Below are 20,667 nucleotides of genomic sequence, written 5' to 3'. Positions count from 1 at the left end.
GTTTTGTTTATTAGATAGTTCATTTATCTAAATATATAATTCTGTAATTGTCTTTTGACCCTTCTCAATGTATGTTTTCTCTATAACAAATTTTATTCAATAAAATCATGAAATACTACAAACCTATAAGAAAATAAAACAAACTCCTTACAACACTTCTGAATGACGCTTTAAATCAAAGATTGCTGTTGATTAAAATAAGCAGGGAAAATTGAATCTATCGAACACTTCGGTTTTTAAAGATTTTATAACATGAAAGCCTATACACTGTTGCCAACACTTTTATTATCGTTTCAACTGAATAATTTTGTCTTATCAGCAATGTTACACTGAGTTGTCACGTCACACCTTCCCTCTACACTATGGCCCATGAAATTACTCTCAAATAAAAATATTTCTTCCAAATCACTTGGTTCAGTTTGAGATGAGAATTCCTTTTTTCCTTCGTCAACTTTCATTGAAAGACTTTCGTCATCACATGGGCATGGAGATTGAGGTGATTTCTCCTTGGGTATATTCTTTCTTTTGGATCGGGCTATTTTTCTTTTACATCTTTCCTTTTTCTCTGTGGAATTATCGGTTACCGAATTATCTTTTCTTTCATACTCCTAAAATAAGTAAAAGCAGATTGGATAGACGTGACATAATTTTATAGAGTAATAAACATTTTTATTACTCTGAGCATAATTTAAACTAACCTGTGGAAAAATTGTTGGGTTGTATGAAGGCTTACTCGGATCGTTACTCTTCGCGTTTCCTACAAAATGAGCACTGCATATTTTATGGAATTCTTTAGGTTGCCATTCTCCCGAAGTACCATCAGCACTACAATTAGTTTTAGATGAATGCCATTTGCAAACATTTCTAAATCATTAGAATTTCTTACCAAACTCTGCTTACGCTATTAATCCATGTCTGTTTCCTTTCTTTCTCGAACCACCTTTTCGGAGAAGAATAAAATTTGATAGAAGTGTCTGTATTGTAATATGCATTGCGGCAACCGACTACACAGCACTGAATTCGTGATGTTCGTGCGCCTGTACGTGTAGGATTCATTTCTAATGATGTGAATCAAAAAACAAAATTAACAAGTTTTTCATTCGATAGCTTTCTTTATCATTCACTAATATCAATATTTTGTTTCAGTGCCAGTAGTGTGAGCTTAAAGTGAGTATTATTTAACTATTTTAACATAAAAAATATATAGAATAAATCCACTGAGTAATTTAAATGATTTGCAAGCTAATTCAGATATGTTATATTCCATGATTCATGAAATTATATGAAAATATCTTATTAGACATTTCAATTTTCTCGAGGTAATTTCTTTGTTTATTTGAAGCTTTAAGTTATCAATTAAATCCAGTTATTTGCGGTTTTATTATATCATCCGCAAATTGTATTTTAGACTCTACTATTTACTTTTAAATCAATGTATACATTGTAACAAAATGTTATACCTACCAACTCCTAGTGTTCAAGGGAGAGTAAAAGAAATTTGATTTTTTAATTTTCATACCTACAAACTCGATCTCTGAATTTAAAATTGTGTACACAACTGAAAGAAAAAGATCAGCCATGGCTTGAAGAAGGAGGTAAAAGTAGGTATCCAAAACACTATAGCATATTTGAAGAATGGGTTTAATCTCATTGTCTAAGAGTTCAAAACTATAAAGAAAACACGTTTTAGTTTTTGATACAATCCTCTGAAAAATACCTACCACAATTCCATGTTAGATTCGGATCTCTGTAGTTGTGTGATTTATAGATATGAGACACTATATGCACCTTAATCCAAGAATAAATGTATGCTTCATTGTCTGTTGATACAGACACAATAACAATATTACAAAGGCAAAGAATAAAATCTAATTCTTCATGATTCGTGAACACTTCCTTTATTCACGCGAACATGTCGAAGCTTCTTCCTTCCGAGTTTGAAAAGCCTGTAATGTAATTCATACTTAATATTTGTTTCATTGACGATCACTTACGATAAATTTATTTCAGTTTAGTTGCAGCTTCTCTGAACAAATCGAAACAGTCCAAAAAAGAAGGAACAGTACTCAGACAAGTAAGTGAAAATATAAAACGAATAACACTTCACGCAATAAGGGCCGAGCCTAAGATTTTTTCTTGAAAATTGAACTTTATTTTTCAACATAGTCACCTTCAAGTGTGATACATGCAAAAACTCCAAAGGTGCTCCAACTTTTCAATACTTTTTCTGTAGAAAGATTCGTATTTGCTTCCGAAATGTGCTTCAACCGCGGCAATCACTCATCATTAAAGCTAAATTTAAAGTCAGCATACCATAATTTAACCAATATTGTGGATGGAGCAGAGTCTGAATAATACTTTTCATTGCTTAGCTTGCAGTTTTTTTCTCATCAAAAAACAACAAATATAGCATCACTTAACCTTGAATTTCTTTTTTTTATATATTTCGAAATTTTGACATGCATTTTTTGAAGCTTGAGATTAACAAGAAAAAAAATGGTATGGCACTCGCTGTGCCATCTGCGTGCCAGGCCCGGGACTTATTGATTGAATTTTCAAAATAATAGTAAAAAAAATATATTAAAATGTTATTTATTTGATGAAAAAACAAATTCCTTTGAATGTATCGAGTATATCGTTGTATTGTGAGGGGATCTCAGAACCCCTTTGAGCACATTTTCGGGATGATTTTTGAGAGAATTATTTTAGTGAAAACCGAAACCTCATGAATTCAACTGTTTTCATGCTATAAGAGAAAATTGGAAAACGACGTGAAATGAAAAGTTCTTATAACTTCTTCATCATTGGTGCTTTTAACATGAAACAAAAATATCCTACAGGCACTCTTTTAGTAAAGTCCATTGATGTGATAATTTATATGTTATTGATATAAGTTTTGAAGAAAAAAAAACTTGTGTTTTTTTTAAAAGTATATCAAAACAATTTCTATAACAAATGAATCGCTAAATTTTTTCCTTTTCAAAAATTGATAATATGATATATTAACTTCTTATCAAACTATAAAAATCATCAAAAATTTCAGTTTCACACGGCATATCAACCAAAAGCCAATCTATAATAATCTGTGAACAAATAATTAAAATATTCAGTGGCCACCAAGGTCTCCCGATTTAAGATCATTAGATTTTTTTCATTTTTAAATAACAGCATTTATCAATTTGAGAATGTTGAAAAAATATAACGTTGTTAAATCCGACCAGCGAATATACTTATTAAGTATCTGAAGTTCAGAGATTCTCAAAGATAGGCACTTGGTTGATTTGCCGTATGAAACTGAAACTTTTGATAATTTTTATAGTTTGAAAAAAAATTTATATATCATGTTATATATTTTTGAAAAGGGAAAAATTAAGCATGTTAATAGCACCAATAATAAAGAAGTTATGAGAACTTTTCATTTCACGCCATTCCAATTTTCTCTTATAGCTTGGAAAAAGTTGAATTTATCAGGTTGCGGTTTTCACTAAATAAATTCTCTCAAAAATCCATTCATTTTTTTAGCTCAAATAGGTTCTGAGATTTCCTCACTAGACAATGAATTTCGGACATCCGATACAGGGCGGGCAAAATTGGACACTTTTGAAAGGGAAGTACAATTGCTATACTAGATGGATGAAAACTTATATCGGTGTCTGAGGGCCAATTTTTAGGGCCAAGAAACTCCTTGCGAGAACCGCAACTCTATAGCTTTCACCGTTACATAGTTACCATGTGTTTTTCGAAAAAGTTCATTTTCGAAATATTGCTGTAACTGATATTTTATGAGATATCGCTATGATTTTTTTTTCAAATAGAACATTACGTATATTTCTACATATTTCGATAGAGCTTAAAATTACCATTCCAAAAAAATAGCATACCTGATATTTTCCGAAGTGACCGGCTAGTTCGCCTGACCTATCGTCTCTGGGGAAGATTATATCATTTAACGTTCTCCAAAGCTGAAAGTCCATAGACGTTAGGTTGCGGTTTTTGCCAATGAGTCTCTCATGAAAATTGGCTCTCAGACACCGACATCAGTTTTCACCTATCTAGTATATAAATAGGACTTCCCCTTCAAAAGTGTCCAATTTGGCCCACCCTGTACAAAATTTCATTGCCTCTAATGAAACAATCCATTTTCATCAACCCCCTTCGAATACCATCCAAAATCATTCTCGGATTCAAATCTATTCTCATCATTCTGTTTCCTCTTTCAGATATTTGCAGCATCTTTAGCATCTTCATATCACATAGTATTTGGGATTTCATTGGCCTACTCCGCCATTTTGAATCCAGAACTAGATAAAAACACCACAGATATACAAACAACAAAAGACGAAAGGTCATGGGTAGGTAAGTTGTAGGAATATATAGGAATCTCTAAATTTGAATACTTGTCAGAAATATCCATTTCATCAATAAGAAGGAATGAATTTTAGATATAAATATTATTCACTCAGATCTTTTTTTGTTTAAGGTCTGGAATTTACATTCTCTACGCCTCTAATTCAATTTCTCCTATTTTCTACTGTTGTCTGATGGGAAGAATTTTCTTCCCTACTTCATGTCACTTTTTTCTTCTATCTAGTTCTTTGAAAGAGGTATTTACTGTTATCTGTCATTCTTATTTTGATTTGTAGTATCTTTCTTAATTCCTTATTACCGTGCTCTGTCAGCGTCTCTATTGTCTTCTTTCTTTGTTTGTTGACTATTTCCTCAATAGTTTCAATTTTCAGTTCTTACCATGGGGCGCCAACCGCTGTTATGATTACTGAATTTAGCGTACTTTGCAACTGGTCATTATTATTGTCTTTCGTATTGTACCAGGTAACTCCTGCATAGGTGATGCTTGGTATTAGCACTATTTTCATTATCTTCAGCTTGTTTTCTAAAGAATGTTTACTTTTAGGGTTGAGCAGCGGGTACAGTCTCCAGTGCAATTGCCTTGTTTTTTTTTCTGTTTTCTTCTATCTGTTTGTTAAAATTCATTCTTTGATCCAGTATTACTCCCAGATATTTTGCTCCCTTTTTCAATTTTATCGTCTGGTTTTCTATTTTGACGTTTCCTGCTTTCTCTTTTCTTTACTGTTGTTCCTGTGATAGTATATGGCAGTTTCATCTGCAAACTGGGCTATCTTGCATCTATTCATTTTCGGTATGTCTGACATGTAAAAGTTGATCAGCAGCGGTCCTATCACCGATCCTTGGGGAACTCCGGCTTCTATTTCACTGATCGTTGACCTGATACTATCGATATTCACCCTGAATTTTCTATTTGCCAGGTACGATTGAATTAATATCGTGAGTTTGATTGGAAATTTCATCAACTTCATTTTGTAGATCAGAACCCGATGCCACATTTTATCAAATGCCTTTTCTGTATCCAAGAAAATTGCACCGGTATCTGTAAATATCATTATTTCACCTTAGAGTTATGACCCTAATTTTGTAAAAACGGAATTTTGAATATTTGATTGAGTCTGAATAAATAACCTCGGGTTCATATAAGTCGGCATCTACGAGTATCTTGGAAATATATTAAAATATGAAGAGTATGCCTTGTACAACATCCTCTTCAGCCCGCGCTAGTATTCCCAACTCACATCAAACATGCTTGATTCGTTCGATTATTTGATGGCATATTCTTTAATTAAGTACCTCCGAGCCAATTGAGACAATACAGGCGATAACATTGTCTCATTCTGTAAGAATTCAATTAATTAATCATCAAGAAGACGGGAGTCTAATTATACAATTCAATTCAATTTGGAAGAGTGGAAAATTTTAGTCATTGGCAGGATACATGTCACACTGTTCTCAATATCCCCTATGCGCTACTTTTTTAATGAACTGATGATATGTGAAATATATGTCATGATCCACTGTATGGAAATATCTTCGAAATTTCGATTCTGTAAGCAGCGTAACTCACTGAAAAAATTGGCAAACAGACCTCAATTGACATATCTGCAAACTTCAAGCAATAAAATTTTATCTCGTGTTATGAATTTCAGAATTTCTTATTCGCTATTTTGTTCATCTTTACACTTCAAGTGTTTGTTAGGCCTTCAATATATCATGGGATATTATACCTATAGGTGTTTCAATAAATATATCACGCTGAAATCAATTATTCTGTTTTAACTGCAATGTCATCTTATAAATGGAACTGACGCCTATTACATATTTCGGATAGAATTGGCAGCGTTGTCAAAGTTCAATTTGATGTGTACAGTGCTTAAAACAAGTTTTATATTTTCTTCTCTACTACCAAAAATATATACAATGTAATTACATTTATATCATATTTTTGAAACATTTAATAAACAATGTTTTAATCATGATGAACTATGAATTAGTAATGAACTAAATTGAAATAATCACCCCTTTTTTATGGAGTTACTTGTACCAAAAAATTCAGATGGGAGGCCTGAAAATGAATTTTGATGAGCTGCGAATAAAAATACTCGATATAACAAGCTCTTATGATATGTTTGATTTTTAGAAAAACTATTTTAGACTTAAGGCTAATTAATATTCAGAACTTTCAAATCACTATTGCATCATATCCTCGAATTTAACAGTAATCAACATGACAGAAGAATCATGATGATCACGACTTCACCGTGAGAATATAACAAACAATTCAAAATACTTGATGAGATAATTTCGAACACGTCTACTTGTACCCCTCTTCCCTCAAATTGATGTCTACCTAAGTTAGGGGGAAGCTTTGAGGTCTTTTTCAAGATAAAAGAGATTATTGTTGTCGAAACATCTTGCAATCTGAACATCGCAATTTTTTTTTTTTCCACCAAAAATAAAATACTTTGCCAATGAGCGCGGCAGAATGCTTTCTTGTTTTTCATTCGCTAAAATTGATATTGAACCATTTATGACCCAAACCTAATTTTCATATCGGCGATTCGTGCTCGTTAGACCAAAATGAATACATATATCAATAGAACCCCTATTCATACGATTGTCTTTGTTGTTATTCCTCTACTAATTTATCACCTAAAAAAAAGGAAGGTGACAGTGATTCTACCTAAAAGGATTAGTTTAGACCAAAAAGGAAAACAATGATTTACTTGAGAGATGGTAAAATGGGTAAAAGACCTAGGCCCATCTTTAGTTCTGACAAACAAAAATAATAATAATAACATCCCACTTAAAATTTCTTTCGAAAAATTCATCTTATCAACTGCAAAAATGCGTAAATTAAAATTCTGTATATATATTTTTCTCATTATAGCAAGTGTTTTGACGTTAGCGGTACCAGTAGGGGCACCTCTTGGAGGCGTCCTAATGGATAATTTTGGAAGACTGAATACAGTAAGAATAGCAAGTATACCAGCTGTGATAGGCTGGGTGATGATAGCAACATCTAGTAGCTTGTGGATGTTGATTGCCGGGAGGATATGTACTGGCTTGGCATCAGGTAATTCTTATTTAGCTCACTTTTTCAAATAGTAACTGAACATATTTATATTATAGCACTGGGTACTGGTCCTGCCATTGTCTACATGACAGAAATAGCTAGATCCGATATAAGAGGATCATTGATCTCATTTGCTCCAGCGTATACGTCTCTTGGTGAGCTTTTTTCATTAATTTCTCAGAAAAAATGCGAAAGTCCATTCATAGTCGGAGAATATCTTCAAGGAAACAAATTCAAAATCAATAAAACAAAATTATAATATAGAAAGAAATGTTAAGTTTTTATAAAAAAAACGAAAAAATATATATAATTGATAATAAAAAAAAAACAAACAACAAGATCTATAAGGATGACGATATCAACTTTTAGAATATTGACAAACCAATGAAGGAAAACTTAAAACTACAACGATGACCAGCTGAAGGTTTCACTACGGAGTGCCTTTTCAGTGTTACAAAAATCAAAAAGAAATGAATCAGATTGAATTTTGGAATATCAATTCAATTTCTCATATGAGTTCAGTAGACTCAAATTCGATAAATTTTGTAGAGCAATGAATTTTTTTTCTGTGATTTTGAATGGATGTTACATCAACTAGTTTCAGTCCTGTAATGAGCGAATAGAGAAATACATTCAAAACTCGTGAATCTTTCAATATCTGAATAGTATATTCTAGAACAAGTTGCAGAATGGGCTCCTATTCCAACACGAATGCGAAATTCGAAAACGAGCGACGAAGGAGCGAGTTTTGGAACGCATGAGTGTTGGAATTGCCTTCTGCAACGAGTATTAGACGATATTTTCTCTATTTCAATTCAATCAAGTTTCGTGAAATATTGTCGAAATTCAATGAAAAATTCAGATTATATATCCTAGTGACTTTTTTATTGTATCTTGGCAGTTGGTGTGACTGTTACGAAAATTGACAGATTACGGAATTTCAATTTGAATCGTATGTTTCGAATTTAGACATAATTGTCATAATTTACAATTACCCATTAAATTCGTAAATTATGTCTGACGAAAACGATTTAACACTACCAGAATTAAGAGAATTTGCAAATAATGTAGCAAATTATTTCACTATATCCCCAAATTATATTATATTGACAATTATTGACGTTTGTCGAAATTTGATAGGATTGGAAGTCAGCATAGGCAACCACACGAAAATAATATCTGAAAACAATGCTGTAATGAGTTCATTACAGCACTGTTTTTAGAACTGTAATGGACTCATTACGATACTGAAATAGAGAAACTTATTTATGCGATCGACGTAAATATTATAGGTAAGGTACCTAGATAAAATAAAGCTTATAGATGAAATGGAGGTTGAGTAGATTATCCGAAATTTTCTGCAGTCGATATGTTGAAAATAATATAATAATAAATCAATACCGATTGTCACAGTATACATTTTTCTTCAGGTATGGTATTGGCTTATATTAAAGGCTGGGCGTTTGGCTGGAGGATGACTGCTTGGATGTGTGTCGCCTATTCTATAGCACCTTTTATCCTCATCTCATTTATACCAGAAAGCCCTGTATGGCTTATCTCGAAAGGCAAAAACGAGAAGGCAAAAAAATCATTACAATGGCTAACATTGAGTGATCCAGATCCCACCGAAGAAGGGGTGAGTAATATGTCACCTAAGATATTTTTTTAATTTCAGTAATTCACAGCGAAAATCATAAAACTTCAACTACTCATTTACTGATATAAGTATGACAGCTATCCACAACAAAATATTAACAGACAAAATCATTGGGGTTAAACATCAACCTATCCAAGACCATAGCAATCCCATTCACTCGGAAAAAGTGTTCTAAATGTAGAGCACGAAGAAAGCCCTCGATACAATACGAAGGTTAGACTGTGTATCACTGTAACTATGGTAACGTGCCCAACTAGGGCATTGGTGATCATTATTTATCTCACACTTTTTAATCTTGTGATAGATTAAGTAGCCCATGAGGACATTCTGAGAGTATCCGGGGAAAATACCGGCAATGAGGGAATTAGGAATCAGAGAGCCTAGTCCTAACTGAGCAATTACATATCATCAGCAAACCTTCCCAGTGACGAGATGATAAAGAAAAGTAGCATCAAGAAAACCTTCAATACGATACTAAATAAAAAAGAAGATTGATAAGGGGAGTCCACAATCTCAATTCTCAAAAAGAATACCATTAAATGGTATACAGATGGTTTCAAAACCCAGACGGGGACTGTCGGTGGAGAATTCGCGACTGGCACCAAATGCTCACTATAGTTAGGTCGATGTCTGTGTGTCTTTCAGGTAGAGATACTTGCCATACAAGTGGAAATTAATCTAGTAAGAAAATATCAGAAATGTGATATAGCTATATTCTGACAGTCAGGCTGCAATCAAAGCACTGAGCTCACATTTTATCACATAAGATGGTATTGAAGTGCCGAATAAAACTCAAAGTGATTGGCAAGAAATACAAGGTCTTTTCAGTCTGGGTTCCCAGTCACTCAGGTATTAAAGATAATGAAGATGCCAATTCACACTTGCCAGAAAAGGAGCACAAATTCCTTTCATTGGCCCAGAACCTTTCTGTGGTATAGGAAAATGTATCTACAAGAAAGAGTTTCAGGAGAAGGAAAAAAACCAAAGAGAAACACGTGGAATATTTTTCGTTGGATCATTCCAAATAGTTCCTTTGAAACACCTTCTCGCTGGATTCCTTACAGGACATTATCGCCTCAGGCACTAGCGTACCTAGGGGGTTTTTAGGTCTGCGGTTCCTTCCCAAAACCATGATACTTCATGGTTGAACACTTCCTACAAAAATTCTTTCTAAGGCCAATGGACGCTGAGGTTGCCCGGTTATAAAAATATGCAATTATGCCACTCAGAAAGGTTTCCGAAGCAATAGAAATATCTGACTTCGAAATTTCTGATTGAGTAACAGATTTCTCAAACATCAATCTGTGTTATCATCATTCACGTGTTTAATTGATCAGAGTAATGACTCTACGACCTTTTTAAAAATATTACCAAAATTATGTGTTATGGACAGCCAAAGAAATAAACCTTGAATGTGAATTGAAGATGTGGAAAGAGGAATTATCAAGAATTCCCGATAAAAAACTTATTGCACTATCGGTACTTTCTAAGTATGATGTGCAGTTATTTCCTTGTTAGGAAATAACTGCACATATAAACTATATTACAATGCAACTATATTACGCAGAATATTTTGTAGAATACCAGTATCTTATTCAACCCTCAAGAAATTGAAAATGTTTTTGAGAAGAACAATGGAAAGTAGGAGATTGACTTGGCTCGCTCTATTGAATATTTATTATGATTCCGAATTCGATATTAAAAACATATTAGATATCCTAGGAACAACTGAATATTTAAAATTATATATTTTTATTATCTTTAGTATTTACTTCAACCTTCTGTTCAATCGAATCAATTTTTCATATTTAATAATTAATTGATTCAACCGCAAATCGCCATCCCCCTGACTCCTAATTCGTTCAGCCCCCCAAAACAAAATCCTGGCTGCGCCATTGGCCTCAGGAAAACGATGAGTGCAGATTCTGTGAGAAGAAGGAAGGAACTCCGGATTACATGGTAACGGAATACGATACCACTTTCCAATGCAAAATCTGCTTTGGACAAGAAGCTTGAAGAGGTGATGAAGTAGTCCCTTGAAGCCATTTCTAGAGTTCATTAGAACTTCAAGGCGAGCTGTTGATCACGTGAGGGCGAGAGTAACTCTTATGGAGGCCACAATAGGTCGCAGTGAAAGGGAACCCCCCAAATCAAAATTTAAACCAAACATGACAAAATGGCGAATGCGCCGAGTTCAGATATCTATAATTCCATTTTTCAACGTTCTGCAAAATTCAAAATTCACATTTTGGAACGTGTAAAATCAAAAATTCCCTTGAAAAGAATTTATTAATGCATTATTGAGAACCTTTCTCGAAAATCATAAGAACGAGTGGCATGAAATTCGCTTCGAATTGACGATACCTCGTCAATTTTTTCTTCTTTGATTTTTTTAATTTTTATTTATTTTGGAGCGAATTTCATGCCACTCGCTCTTATGATTTTATGTTAGTAGGTATCCCTACTAACATAAAATATCCAACATATTTCTTTACGATGACACTGGATCCTGAATATTTTTCACTAGAAAGTGAACACCGAAAAGAATATCGAGTTCAAACATATCCACTTACTATTTATTTTTAAGGTAATATTGAACCGAAGTGGGGAATTTACCATATAATTCCACTTCGGTAGTTCGGATATACATCTAAATTCTAATATTTCACGTGATATTCTATATAAGAGACTATTCGTTAGGTTCGAGGTTAGGTTAGTTGGGGAATTGAAGTTAATGACCTAATAATAACACTAAATTAATAATTAACATCTCTTCAGTACTCCTTCATTGATAAATATTCGGATCAATATTATAACTCATAGCTAAACCCGAGGCTAAACCTTCCTAGTGACTAAATCTTTTTTTTTTCAATCTTATATTTCTCCGATTTTTACAGGGCAAAACTCTGGCTGAGAGTCAGTTCGAACAACTGAAAGAGGCCAACAACAGAAAAATAGCTGCCAATCAGAACAAGAAAGGTATTACTGGTGTCTTACGAGCCTTCCTCAAACCTACAGGATACAAACCTCTCCTCATCCTGATGGGAATGTTTATTTTCCAACAATTCTCAGGAATTTATATAACGCTCTTCTACTCAGTCGAATTTTTCCAGGTTAGTTAAAAAACAGATACTTTCAAAATAGGTATATTTCCTAAAAGATGATATGTTTATTTGTTTCTGGTCTAGGAGGTTGGAACTAACATCAACCCTTATCTCTCTTCTATCCTCATTGGTATTGTGAGGGCGGTGATGTCAGTAGTTAATACTTACATGTTGAAAGCATTCCACAGAAGACCTTTAATTGTTTGGAGTTCACTAGGAATGGGGGTGTGTATGTTGGTGTCAGGTCTTTTCACCCATTGGATCAAAACAGGTAAGTTGAAAATTCTTTATCTTCAAATTGGAAGGGACATTATTTTGTTCCATGTTAGTGACATTTTTGAATAGGTTGTAGTATAGTTCATCATAAAGTAAGAACAGTAGATTTCTCCGAATATTATGCTTTATTTTAGTGGAACTCATAATTCCTAGAATATGACCACTTCCCCGAAAATGCTTCATTTATCTAATTGTTAAACTTAGCTACCTTATATGAACCCAATGTTCGAATAATAAATTATATTGATTTATACTGAATATTTATCCACAGAACAGCATCATCGCTCAAGGGGCGGGGGGCGAATCTGTTTTAATTAAGGCTTTTTAAGATATTCTGCATGAATTTTCTATGGTTGTGACGAAGCTATTGAATTTTATTTTGCACGAATCTTGAATTGTTTTTCTACATAATACAGGCAATATCTCAAATCGGTCGGATCTATTGTCAATGCAATATTATGATTCTTCCAAAACAATCTTTTGCCTATTGAGGAATTCAACCACAGCATTCGAGATTCGAACTCATTTTTCAAGTTTCAGGTTTGTATTTCCACTCGGGGGTTATCATATTTACGGGCTGACTCAATTGCATTTGACCACGAATTCGTCATATGTAAGTCGAGATATCGTGAAAAGTAATCATGAGGAACAATCGCTCAAAAAGGACTGAATGAAAAGAAGGTGAATGAATCCATTTCTTTTATGAGAGTAATAAATGAAAGCAAAAAGTTGTTGGCCAATCAAGAATAAAATAACTAACTTATATATGACATATATTTGGAAATTTCACTATTCAAAATTTAACCCTGCCTGACTTTCTACTTTACTCCTTGATAATTAGGTGTGATTCTATGGTAGATCTATTCAAAGAATCATCTACTTCGAGACATTTTCTCAGAAATTTAATCGTACCATCAAATATACGACAAAATAGTACCATATAGTAAACACAGAAAATGATCCACAGAATAATGTTCCAAAATAAACGTTACTAAAAGATTTCATATATAGTAAATCTGTTGCAAGTAGTAATTCTTGTGTTATTCGGGAATTAAAATCCATATCGCCATTCAATGTGAAAGAACTTACAATGTGTGTCAACGTTGATAATATTCTACAGATGTTGAAGTACATCTGGTGAGATGGATAGAGTATTATTCCAAGTAGGATCTGAAATTCAATCGGATTATTCAAACATGTTTTTCATGACTTCCTCTTAAAGTACACATCGATAAAGTATTAGAAAGGATAAGTATATTTCAATTGATGATGACACATAATAGTAGGAGATGTAAATCCTATTTTGGCGAAGCCTTCTCGGTCGATTTTTAAGGTGCCCACTTTCAGGGGATGGTGGTGTTTCACCTCGGGATCGCAGATAGAATCATCAGGATGACACTCAGTGATCCCTGCAGTATACACCTCACATGTTCATAGCAGAGCATGGTGACTTTGGCGAAGCACGGTTGGGTTCAGCTGCCAAGTATTGCCGTTCTTCCGAGAGGTGCGCAGCCCACAACGCCATCTCTCGGGCTAGCAGAGAGTCAATACAATATGTTCTTCGAAATAGAATTCCGTGAAAAACACTAGTAGTATTTTCACTCTTATCTTTTCTCAGGTGCGAAATTACTGAATTCCCATATTACTGAAAATTCCCATAGAGAAGAAATAACTTCAATAAGTCTATAAGCAAAACACAATATCAGATGATTGCAATATACTAGTAGATTCTCTGCTACCATACTATCACTTCTAATCGACAATCCAATAATTACACTATATGTATAACTCACCTGTAAGAAAATAATATTATACACATGTTTTCCATAACCATTCTTTCCGTCGAATGACGTCATAGTCATTTCTATCTCCAGCAAAGTTGATAATAAAGAAAAAAATATAAAAGCATCTACCTGCCACCCATAAACTCTATTCAGAGTATCAGCAGCCTGAATTATAGTCTTCAACATCTTCATATTGCAAAAGATTTCTGTTGGTACTGTTAGTTTTTCATCAATTCCTGAATTTCGAGTTCTATATACATCTTCCAATCGCTTCAAAAACATTTCTGTATTTCCGTTTATTACGGATGTATATATTGAGAATTGTAAAATGGTTATTGTGATCATAGTAAAATTCATCATCAAGAAAACCTTCTGCAAAACTCCAACTTGTTCTGACATGTTGATCATAATAAAGAAAATAAGTCCAAATGTAACCACTAGAATATGAATGACGAGTGTATCCTTCACCTAGAAATGAGGAATCCAGTAGGTAATTCAGTAAATGGTATGAAACATTTTGATACAATTATTGAATTTTTAGAGAACCCTTTAAAGCCTTATTTTCGACATCTTCTGATACCTACATTAATACAATGAAAACAATTATTATATCTATCGAACGAAAAAATTAAATTATTGAAACTTCAATTCAATAAAACAACTATTCAATCGAATAAATACCTAAATTAACCTAAAAACTGATATATAGACTTACAAACTAACAACCCGAAGCCCAACTTCATCGATTCTTTGGTGGAATATTGTTTAAAAATATAAAATTATGAAACGCACGTCGATCTTTATGTTTATATAGATATTCATTCAATTCATTTTCTGATTAATAATTCTATTTTTTATATTGGTTGATACTATGATTTTTAGCATCATTGAAATTATAGTTTTAGTCAAATATTTCAAATCGAAAGATATCGAAAGTGAAGCCTTCTCATGGTTCTGTAATACTTTATTCAATATTCATCATGAATTAAATTTTTTGGGACAATTTTAATGTGTTAAATATATAGCTATTTCATCGCAGAAAAATAAATCATATGTCAATGATCTTTGAAATTTTGAAGATTCGAGTTGAATCTTACTATATTCTCTCCGAACCTGCAGTGAATTGGTTAATTATACCCGATTAATAATGATTAAATCATAATTAGTTCAATTTGCTCCCTAATAAATCTCAAATTCAAAAGAATATTGAGATATATTCTCATTCTGGTAGATCTTGTTTTCTGTTCTTAATAACCCATCATTTTTGTAGGCTCAAATAATGAATATTCATTTTTGAATTTTTCGATTGATCACTCTTCCACAATTGTCACCAAAGAAATTAGGTGAAATAAATACAAAATAGAATACAGAAATATGCAATTATAACTCATTTTTTCATTATAACAACTAACTCACCTTCGATAAATCTGCGAATCCATTCTCAACTCTTTGGAGAATTTGAGTGAGGTATAAAAACTCCTTTCTTTTGAAGATGATAACTTCCAAAATCGAAGAAATATTTATGGAAATGAAAATAACAACTAAAAACACCTCCAATAATGACAGTACGTTTGGCAACTTACAGTCACCCCACAGCACTTCCTCAACCACGCTTGAAATCCCAATAACAACCAGAAAAATAATTAAACAAATGGAATATACCAAATACAATACTGGAAGTCCTGTGTAGTTATAAAGTCCAGGAATGGAAAGACTGAACACAACTGACAAATATTGAACAACATTCAAAACATGAAATCTGTTCTTGGGGTCGGAAGAAAATATATTCATGCGTTGGAAACTTAGTTGACGTAAGCGTTTAGAAAAATTGTTAATTAACAATTTCACTTCAGCCCTCATTTCTGAAACGGTTTTCTCATAATGTTACACCAGCATGAAATGGAGAAAACCTACTTATATGTAATTGCGTGACAGGTACGAAGAAATTACATTTTTAATGTTCTCAGTTTTGTATTATTCAAAGGCAATTAATTAAGTGAAGACCTTCGTACAAGGTAAAATAGTTTCTTCATTTATATCTTATAATTCCATAGCATAACACAAGGAACAAAGAATTCAAACACTTATTTTCTGTGGCATGTCGGAAAACATATTTTTAATCAGACTGCAAGAATGTAATATTTACGAAAAGTCAGACTTATTCAAATATATCGCTCTATCTCATTTAGAAATGAACAAGAAACTGATACTGAAACTGATATATAACATATATCTATAGATTAAAAATAATGAGCACGTATTTCATTCAATTGAGTAAATTTGATTAATTTGTAATTTTCAGTATTTTTTTCACAATTTTAGGATTTAGGCTAATTCATATTGAAAATTTTTAAATCGCTGTTGCATCGCAACTTCGAATACAACATTGATAAACACTGTCGAACTACGATTATGACGTCACCGTGAAAATATCATAAAAAATATGAGAATACATGCCCGTTCTTTCCTACAAAGTACGAATTCAGAATTCAGATAATCTAGACCTAATAATTTCGAATACGCCCTCAAAAAGATGTATGAAAGGGAATTTTTCAAATGACTGCATTTAATTTTAATCAACTAATGTAGCAGTAGATCTTATCTTTGATAATACTGTATTCGGAAATCCAAATACTTGTTAGAAAATAAAACTTAGGTGAAGAGTTTTCACAATAGGAAATATTGTATCGCCCACCTACGCTTCTTGAATTATTATTTCAAGAAGATCTCATTTTCTGAATAGTTTTTTTTTTCTTAGGTGTCACATCGTTGAACTGGATTCCTGTGATAGCAGTAATGTTATACGTGGTTGCATCGATGATTGGCTTATTGAGTATTCCTTGGACCATGACTGCTGAGCTATTTCCAATCGAAATCAGAGGCGTCGCTCACAGTTGGGTTTACTCCGCTGCATACCTATTTATGTTTTTCTCCGTTCAAAACTACCACAAACTAAAACAGGCGTGCCATGGTATAGCCGGTCTTCAATGGTGAGTACCCTCTTAGATTCATATTACACATTTTTAATCATATAATTGATTTTTACAAATCAGATAGATCCATAACCTAAAAATGAACAAACTAGAAATATTACAGTCTTTTGAATGAAATAAACTCTAACGAAAAGAATAACTTCTACAAGGTGTATTTTGTACCAAAATTGTTTGAACCAACCAAAATTATCTGAAACGTCTAGTAGCAAAAGCTGAAGGCATACACATGTTTGGTTTTTAGCAATATGTTTTAGAAAAACAGCCCTTTAAAAGCTAGAGCCTATAAAAAAGTTATGTTTCACGTTTTTCTAAACATTGGTTATTTTCAATAATTTTTTTTAATAATAATAATGTTTATTCAAAATAAACATTAATAATCACAGAGGTATTTATTTCGCGGAATATTTACCTGTGCGTAATTAATATACAATATTAGGTATCATATATTAAATATAAGTACTCTCTGCGGCTGAAGATTCCCTTCATAGTAGAGTATAATATTGAGAGGGGTCTATACTCGTTTCAGCGATAAATTCGAAAATAGTACCTACGCTTTTTTTTAAGCTGGAGACCATCGATTTATATAAGATTTGCACTATTATTTATTTTAAAGAGTTCATCATTGCGGAAAGTCCTCATTTACTAATTTCTCTGAAGTGAAAAGAAAAAGAATTAGATGAATTTTTCATTGAAGACTAAATACATGCATGATATCACTTTCCAAACAAACATTTATTGTTTCTTGAATTTTCACATAAAAATATTATACTTACAAAAAGTCTTTTCAAAGGCTGAAAAAACTGTTCTTCTAAAATTAAAAGTGAATAGGTCAAACATTGCATATGGTAGAAAAAGAAAGAAATCAGGGGAACGTTTAAGATTGCTTCACTCATCCTGAAAAGTGGTGGGATCTCAAAAACGCTGAGAAGAGAGAAGTAGTTAAAATTTGACACATCACGAGAATGTCACGTTGTCTCAAAATATTTAGAAATTGAATAAGGAGGATTAGCAGAGACTTATTACAATTGAATTTTGGATTTTAGAACTCGAATCCATCCTTTTAAAAGACAAGAAAAATTTTATGAACAAAATAAAATAGATATTTAATGGATTCGATCCTTATTTGATGGATATTCATTGTTGATGAAATAATAAAAATAACACCGAACGACGCCGCACTATTATGCGAGCATTCCAAGAGTCACCACAGAAAAACGAGGATTATGATATAGATATAGATATAACAGCGTTAGTCACAGATCAAACAGAAAATGAGGAAAAATTAACAGAAATAGTCAGAGATGAAATGAAGGAAACTCTCAAAGTAGAGAAGCCCCAGAAGAAATGGATCATATAATCTTTTCGAAAAGGCGAAATTTTGCATGAAGCTTAAAACAATTACAAGCAACTTTAACTCGATCGAATCTGTTCGAACCAAGTCGAATTAATCCGTTTTCCGAGATATAATCTGTGGTTCAGAGAGTTATTTTATCGATGATCTTTATTTACTTACAAATTAAACTTCCGCATATAATAATAGATTCTGAGATATCGGAATTTTATATGAATTTCTAATAAACTATCTAATAGACATTTTTCGATTATTGGTCAAAATTGAAGTCAATTCAAATTCAAAAATGCAGATATTCGAGCAAAATGAAAGCCCGTTTTTCTCGAAAGATGAAAGAAGAATGAAAATCTCAGAGAGATGATAAAATTATCCGAAATACATTTGAACATAGCGTCTAATGAAAGTCCTATCAGACAGGTGTCGATAGCTATATCAAAAATTTCATGCATGTAGTGGATAGTGAAGGTAAGGAGTAGATACCTACTTTGTACTGTATATTTACAAAGTACAAACTTAGTGAAAAGTAATAATTATTCAATAAGAAAAATGAACTAGTTTAAAAGCTGTGTATAACAATATCATCTCAATTTTATGCAGCGCAGCGTTTTAGAGCGCAAATTTTCAAAAATAAGGAGCATGGGTAGGTACTCGTGAAAGAAAAACACCTGGATTTTGCAACATGATAATTCGATGTAAAATATTTTCGCTGACTGTATGGAATTAAATCAAATATTATTCCATATTACTATATATCTATATTATTATTAAAAATAAAGTAACTGAAAGTTGCGCCTCTGTATGATAAGTATACAAATATTGTTATCAATCAGAGGAATAAGAACCCAAAGACAAGTTTGATGAAAATACAGCCATACATATATGAATATAGCCTTTGTAAGTAACGCATGTGAATATGAAATACAAATATTCCTATCTGAATCATAGAAACTACCCGCCCTTGCCAAATGCGGTGAAGATACTTGATATAATCATATACATAATTCATATAATATATGTTGTTCTGAAGGGATATATTTTTGGAAATAACTCTTTGAAATCAATAATATCTATTTTTCATCCAAGAAATTTTAGCGAAAAATCACGATGCCCCTTGTAGAATTACAATTTAAAAAAACCATTAGTTTTTATCACAAACCAAAACAGATTTTTGTTTCATCGCTTTCAAAATAACAACTTAACAATTGAATAATATTTATAGGTTTTTCGCTGCAGTCTCCATAGCTGGTCTGTTCTATTCCCTTTTATTCTTGCCCGAAACACACGGCTTCGAACTTAACGAGATCGAGGAGTACTTCAAAGAGAACACCATATACTTGTGCCAAAAAAAGAAGACTACAGATTCCAGAAAGAATGCTCACCCTCATCGAAGACCATCGGGCGAGATTGTCAGAAGGAATACACTCAAGACTGTTACAGAAGACTATATCGATCAGAACGAAAAACTTCTGGTTAAAAGCTAACATTACGCCTACTCACATAACAATGATTTGTTCAAGTGTTACCAAGTATCTGAAGATTAATTAATTTTACCGATGAACTACCATATCCATTTGTTATTATCGCTCTCTGGTGCTCGACTGAACTGAATTTCACGAAGAATACACATGAGATAAGCTTAGAAGTACTTAAAATTATGTAGAATTTGTCTCTGTCCGTATTTTTTACTTACCTGTAGAAAGTGATAATAATAAATCTATTTTTTAAGTAAAGATTGATATTCTATTCGCAATAATAATTTACATTTGATATCAATATCGTACTATTCACAATGCTATTTTATAATTGTATCATGTTCTAACAAAAAAGATCTCATTTGGACTAATTCTATTTGTATTTCATTCCACCTGAACGTTGTTCCATTTGAGATTACACAAGTATAAAGTGACTTCTAATTCAATAATCAAAATATTTAAAATTCAAAGTTATGCATATTTAAAGGTTTGGAAAATTCCACACTTCTTGAGAAGGGTGCGAAATATAATTTATGGAAGTAATATGTGAAGTGAGTCATTTTTTAGTAATGGTAAAATTTAAATG

The 20,667-nt window shown here is 32.5% G+C and overlaps 2 protein-coding genes across 5 annotated transcripts in view; one reads left to right on the top strand and one right to left on the bottom strand.

Annotated features, from left to right (window-relative positions):
* The window catches only part of LOC123675010 (facilitated trehalose transporter Tret1-2 homolog), a 40,537-nt gene extending 20,198 nt beyond the window's left edge, over positions 1-20,339 (top strand). For 2 of the 4 annotated variants that reach the window (XM_045610231.1, XM_045610230.1), the window contains 10 exons: positions 1,147-1,167; positions 2,011-2,074; positions 4,221-4,356; positions 7,259-7,444; positions 7,501-7,599; positions 8,875-9,080; positions 11,999-12,214; positions 12,290-12,476; positions 17,024-17,255; positions 19,829-20,339. In XM_045610231.1, coding sequence (XP_045466187.1) covers positions 1,147-1,167; positions 2,011-2,074; positions 4,221-4,356; positions 7,259-7,444; positions 7,501-7,599; positions 8,875-9,080; positions 11,999-12,214; positions 12,290-12,476; positions 17,024-17,255; positions 19,829-20,090 — 1,609 coding nt within the window. In that variant the 3' untranslated portion in view covers positions 20,091-20,339. Of the gene's footprint in view, positions 1-1,146; positions 1,168-1,897; positions 1,954-2,010; positions 2,075-4,215; positions 4,357-7,258; positions 7,445-7,500; positions 7,600-8,874; positions 9,081-11,998; positions 12,215-12,289; positions 12,477-17,023; positions 17,256-19,828 lie in introns of those variants that run through there. The other 2 variants (XM_045610229.1, XM_045610232.1) reach the window with 2 other exon arrangements.
* LOC123675011 lies at positions 229-1,098 on the bottom strand. Its single transcript, XM_045610233.1, has 3 exons — positions 887-1,098; positions 699-825; positions 229-608 (listed from the first exon to the last, which is right to left on the bottom strand). The coding sequence occupies exons 1-3, from the start codon at positions 1,054-1,056 to the stop codon at positions 294-296; spliced, it is 612 nt and encodes a 203-aa protein (XP_045466189.1). The 5' UTR covers positions 1,057-1,098; the 3' UTR covers positions 229-293.
* Positions 20,340-20,667: the final 328 nt, after the last annotated feature.

This window comes from Harmonia axyridis, chromosome 3, assembly GCF_914767665.1.
Source record: "Harmonia axyridis chromosome 3, icHarAxyr1.1, whole genome shotgun sequence".
Lineage (NCBI taxonomy): Eukaryota > Metazoa > Arthropoda > Insecta > Coleoptera > Coccinellidae > Harmonia > Harmonia axyridis.
This window is presented reverse-complemented; position numbering and strand designations above follow the sequence as displayed.

Coding starts and splice junctions, on each gene's coding strand:
- LOC123675011 (XM_045610233.1), bottom strand. CDS start 1,056: ATGAATCCTACACGTACAGGCGCACGAACATCACGAATTCAGTGCTGT. Junction 826..886: donor AATAGCGTAAGCAGAGTTTG/GTAAGAAATTCT, acceptor AACTAATTGTAG/TGCTGATGGTACTTCGGGAG. Junction 609..698: donor ACCCAACAATTTTTCCACAG/GTTAGTTTAAAT, acceptor TACTTATTTTAG/GAGTATGAAAGAAAAGATAA.